This window comes from Spinacia oleracea, chromosome 1, assembly GCF_020520425.1.
Source record: "Spinacia oleracea cultivar Varoflay chromosome 1, BTI_SOV_V1, whole genome shotgun sequence".
NCBI classification, from domain to species: domain Eukaryota; kingdom Viridiplantae; phylum Streptophyta; class Magnoliopsida; order Caryophyllales; family Amaranthaceae; genus Spinacia; species Spinacia oleracea.
This window is the reverse complement of record NC_079487.1, coordinates 58,789,520-58,794,320: the sequence shown is the minus strand read 5'-3', so window position 1 is coordinate 58,794,320 and position 4,801 is coordinate 58,789,520. Positions and strand designations below refer to the sequence as shown.

The window sequence follows — 4,801 nt, the reverse complement described above, 5'->3', positions numbered from 1 at the left end:
GGTCAGAGCATGTTTTGCTGTGTTTTAAAGGTACCCCATAAAATTTGAGACATGCAGGCAAAGGCAATATCATAGCACATGAACTATTAATGTTATCTTCAATTCAAATATTAAATGTTAAATATTAAATTAAAATTGAAATTAAGCGATGAGATCGATTGAGATACCATGTTTCGTCACTAACCACTTCCATTGTAGAGCTTGCAATACTATTGCATCATGTGTTGCTGAGTGGAACCTTGTTTTCATTTTTATTATACAGTCTTAACCTACCATGTGATGCCTACCATCATTTGCTCATTTTCACTTAATCCGTACTTCATATTGTTTCTGATTTTAGGAATAGGAGAGTACGATAATGTAGATGAGATTCAATCTAATATTTATTTTAGTGCATGACTTCTTGATTATTCTTTTAAAAACAGACCGGATTATAGATCATTTATAGTGGTCAAAGTGTCCATCGGGTATTTGCTATTTGTCGTATCGAAAATACAAAGAACTCAAACCATGGCAGGAAACAACATTTCGCTTATATTCGAATTAGTTGAAAATTGTTCATGTTTGCGTATAGTTCGCCTATCGTTTCTCATGTTTTATCGTATTGTTTTTTAGTAATACAACATATGCACGCTTTATAAAAATGAGCCTTATCCGCGTCCCATATATGTAAAAGTCATTTTTGAGGTTTCTTCTCGCTCAAGGTTTTCTCTAGGGGTAGGTTAATACTCATTTCTTATCCCGCGCTGGCGCAATGGCAGGAAAATCAAAAGCTCGAAGAAATCAATGCAAACTAGTAGGTCCCACATCTGATTCTCAGGCCAAGAAGACAAAATCCATGGATGAAGCTCTTGGTATTTTGGCTATGGAGGTTGTATCAAGCAATAACTCAAGTACCGACTCGAATAAATCAGATGACGATGAAGATGAAATCCTCTCCTAGAGAGCGTCTATTTCGGCATTGAAAACCCAATCGGAGGCTCACAAAACCTTCTGGTCTGGTTACCAGTGATGAACTCGGACGATAACAAAATTATAATCATCAGGTAACCCCTATCCCTGTTCTCCGATCAGAGTATGATCATAATGATGTTGTATGCATTGAAATGGATGATATTCAAGTTGAAGTAGATTTATGGTATTCGCCTATAATTTGTGTTGTATTGGGTGAAAACCCCCCATTATTTGTGATTGAGGGTTTATTTAGACGTATCTGGAAGGATCTAGGGGTGGACATAGTTGTTAGGATTGAACATGGTGTCTACCTGGTTAGGTTCCTTACAATGGAGAATCGTGATAAAGTCTTAGCCAATAACATACCCACTTTTGTTAAGAAGCCTGTGATATGTAAACCTCGGCGTAAGGATATTGTTAAATTCAATGAAGAAGTTAAGGTGGTTCCCATATGGGTTCAATTGAAGAATCTTGATCTAAAGTACGTTATGGAGGAATAAGTGTTTGGGTAAGATTGTGTGTTCTATTGGGAAGTTAATTCAAGTTGATCAAGCCACGACTCACAGAGATAACTTCAATTTTCTTGAGTGCGAATTGAGTTCTCCCTTGCTCAAGATCTTCCTTCCTAGGTGAAATTTCAGGATGAACATGATAACCTGAAAACTGTGACTATTAGGTATGAATGGAAACCCATTGCATGTGATCATGTCTAGCTATTAGGTCACTTAGTTGTGTATTCCAAGAATAAAAAGGGAAGAAGAAATGAGTTTCTAAATGGTTGTCCTGCCTAGTATCCAACCTGTTGAACTAGAGGAGGGTTTTGTGCAGGCTACGAGGGCTGTGCAAGTGAGGAAGGAGAAGCAATCTCTAGTTGTGATGGGGAACTCCTTTTAGGTGTTGGGATAACAAGACCAACCTGGTTCTGGAAATGGAGACAAGGGTGCAGATATAGTTAGTGGGAACATACATGAGCTAGCAGAAGGTAGTGGAAGACCTCCTAGCAATCATTGATAGAATGATTTTTTGGAATGCCAGGGGGTGAATAGGAGCACTAACAGAGATCAAGATATTAAAGTCTTTCTGCAAGAGAATAAGTGCAGTCTTGTTTTGTCTCCTTGAAACCAAGGTCAAAGCCAAAACCTTGGGTTTTGCACCTAATTTTTTGGGTGGTTGGTCTTAGTCTGGAACCCTGTGGAGTTCCAAGTTAACCCTTTCTTCTGCTCTAGTTAGTTGATTCGATGTTATTCTTAAAAATGGGCACAAATTTTCCTGTTCTTTCATCTATGCTCATAACTCTCAGCATGAGAGATCTACATTGTGGAAGTATTTATGTGCTCTGGATGGGAAAATCAACGATCCTTGGATCTTAATGGAAGATTTTAACTATATTCTGAACACTGGTGAAAGGGTTAGGAGTGCAGTGAGGTTTAGTGAGCTTCATGATTTCCAGCATTATGTGAACAACTGTGGAATTGATGATGCTAAATACAGTGGTAACTTTTACACCTGAAATAATAAACAACAAGGGAGTAATAGGGGATTCTCTAAGCTAGATAGGGTGTTAGATAATAATATGTGGAGTGTTCAATATCCTCACACTGAATTTTTTTTCGGGAATGAAGGGGTCCTTTGATCACTGTCTTGGGTTGATCTCTGTGTATCCTCATATTGCAGTTTGTAAGAAACCTTTCATGTTTTTTTCTATGTGTCAGGAGGCTCCACAATATAGAGAGATTGTTCTCCATGCTTGGCAGGGTCAACATCAGGGTACTAAAACGTACCAAGTTGTGCAAAAATTAAAAAGTGTGAAAGTTGTATTGAAGAAACTAAAGCATGAAGGATCTGGTGACATAGAAGTTCAGTAACTTAGAGCCTTTCAAAATCTGCTTTCGTTGCAGAATAAGCTGCTTAAATCCTTATGATGAGGATCTGGCAAATAAAGAGAGAGTTGCTCATCAGGATTGTGTAGTTGCTCATAAAGCCTATTTGTGTTTCCTTTATCATAAGGCCAAGGTAGCTTGGTTAAAAAGGGGTGATGATAATAGTTCCATGTTCCATGGATCTATCAGACAGAGGCAGATGCAAAACACCATTTTCTCCATTAAAGATATGCATGGTAACTGGACAACTGATCCTGTCCAGGTGCCTGCAGTCTTTTTAGAGTATTATAATTGGTTGTTAGGTACAACATAAAGTGGTAGAGCTTCAGTGAAGCAAGCTGTTATACACAAAATTCCTATTGTAACTGATGCCATGAGGAATATGATCAATTCTCCTTTTACCAAGGAAGTGATCAAGGCTGCTATGTGGGATATTGATGGAGGGAAGGCTCCTGGTCCTAATGGATTTGGTAGTGCCTTCTATAAAGGTGTTTGGGAGGATGTGGGTGATGATGTTTTGTATTGATATCTTGGATTTCCTGTGCACTGACAATCTGTTGGAAGAGATTAATTCCACTAACATTACTCTCATTCCAAAAGGACACAATCCTGAAAGTGTACAAGAATTTAGACATATCTCCTGCCGTAATGTTGTCTACAAGTGCATCTCCAAGGTGTTGTGTAACAGACTCAGAAATGTCTTACCTGATTTGATTGCTCAGATTCAAGGGGCTTATGTTCATAGTAGGTTTATATCTCATCACAACATAATGGTGTGTCAGGACATAGCTAGGGGTTATGAAAGGAAGAATGGTGATGTTGGTTGTCTTACTAAGCTAGATTTACATAAGGCTTATGATACTGTGGAATGGGATTTTGTGGAGGAAATTCTGATAGGTCTAAGGTTTCCTGTTAACTTCATTCAGCTTATTATGAAGTGTATTAGAACTCCTAGGTTCTCACTTTCTATCAATGGCTATCTCCATGGTTTCTTTGAAGGCAAGAGGGGTCTTAGACAGGGTGATCCTCTTTCACCATTGATGTATGTACTGTGTGTTGAATATCTATCCAGGATCTTGTTAATGGTGGATGAAAAGGAAGGATTTAAGTTTCACCCTAGGTGCAGAGCTTCCGAGCATAATCATCTATGCTTTGAAGATGATATTATTCAATGTTGTAGATGGGTTTATAAGTCTATGTGCCTCATGATGCAAGGCTTTCAACTCTTCTCCAATACAACTGGGTTAAAAGCTAGCCCTGTAAAACTTCTATCCATTTTCTGGCATGTAAGAAGCTGAAATGCAAGGAGTTCTTGATATGACAGGGTTTGCTAAGAGTGGTTTACCTTTTAGATATTTTGGTATTCCCATCTGTTCTAAAAAGATTTCCATTGATAAGTGTGAGAAGATTGTGGAGTGAATGTGTGCTAATGTTAAAATTCAGAGCATAAGAAACTTGTCATGTACTGGAAGAATAACTTTAGTTAATTCCGTGCTGATGACTTTACATTCTTACTGGTCTCAAATTATGATTCTCCCAAAAGGTGTTTTTAATTTTAATGCATGCAGTAAACATAACATGTAGGAGTTTCCTATGGGATGGCACTGCTGAATCAAACATACCTGGTAAGGTAGCTTGGGACAGTGTTTGCAAACCTAATGGAGATGGAGGGTTAGGCCTCATAAACTTAAAATTGTGGAATGTTGCAGCCATGGAAAGCATGTTTGAATGATTGCACAAAAAAGTTATTGTGTGGGTCAGATAGGTAAACTCAATGTATATTAAGGATCAGAATTTGTGGGATTATTCCCCCAAAAAAGTGACAGTTGGTACTGGAGGTCCATCAGTCAAGTAATAGACTTGATGAAATAGCACATTACATCAGGTCAGTTGCTAGCTATGCCTAAGTACTCCATTAAGCATGCTTATTGTATCCTGCTACCTGATACATAGAGAATGCATTAGGC

At 38.2% G+C, this 4,801-nt stretch overlaps 1 protein-coding gene across 1 annotated transcript; it reads left to right on the top strand.

Annotated features, from left to right (window-relative positions):
• Positions 1-3,207: 3,207 nt before the first annotated feature.
• LOC130464801 (uncharacterized) lies at positions 3,208-4,566 on the top strand. Its single transcript, XM_056834030.1, has 3 exons — positions 3,208-3,353; positions 3,523-4,116; positions 4,419-4,566. The coding sequence occupies exons 1-3, from the start codon at positions 3,208-3,210 to the stop codon at positions 4,564-4,566; spliced, it is 888 nt and encodes a 295-aa protein (XP_056690008.1).
• The last annotated feature ends 235 nt before the right edge of the window (positions 4,567-4,801 follow it).

What these genes read in the sequence shown, in the direction of transcription:
- LOC130464801 (XM_056834030.1), top strand. Translation starts at nt 3,208, where the DNA reads ATGAGGAATATGATCAATTCTCCTTTTACCAAGGAAGTGATCAAGGCT. An exon ending in GATGTGGGTGATGATGTTTT is followed by an intron (nt 3,354 to 3,522) that starts GTATTGATATCT and finishes GTTGTGTAACAG; the next exon opens with ACTCAGAAATGTCTTACCTG. An exon ending in AAACTTCTATCCATTTTCTG is followed by an intron (nt 4,117 to 4,418) that starts GCATGTAAGAAG and finishes CATAACATGTAG; the next exon opens with GAGTTTCCTATGGGATGGCA.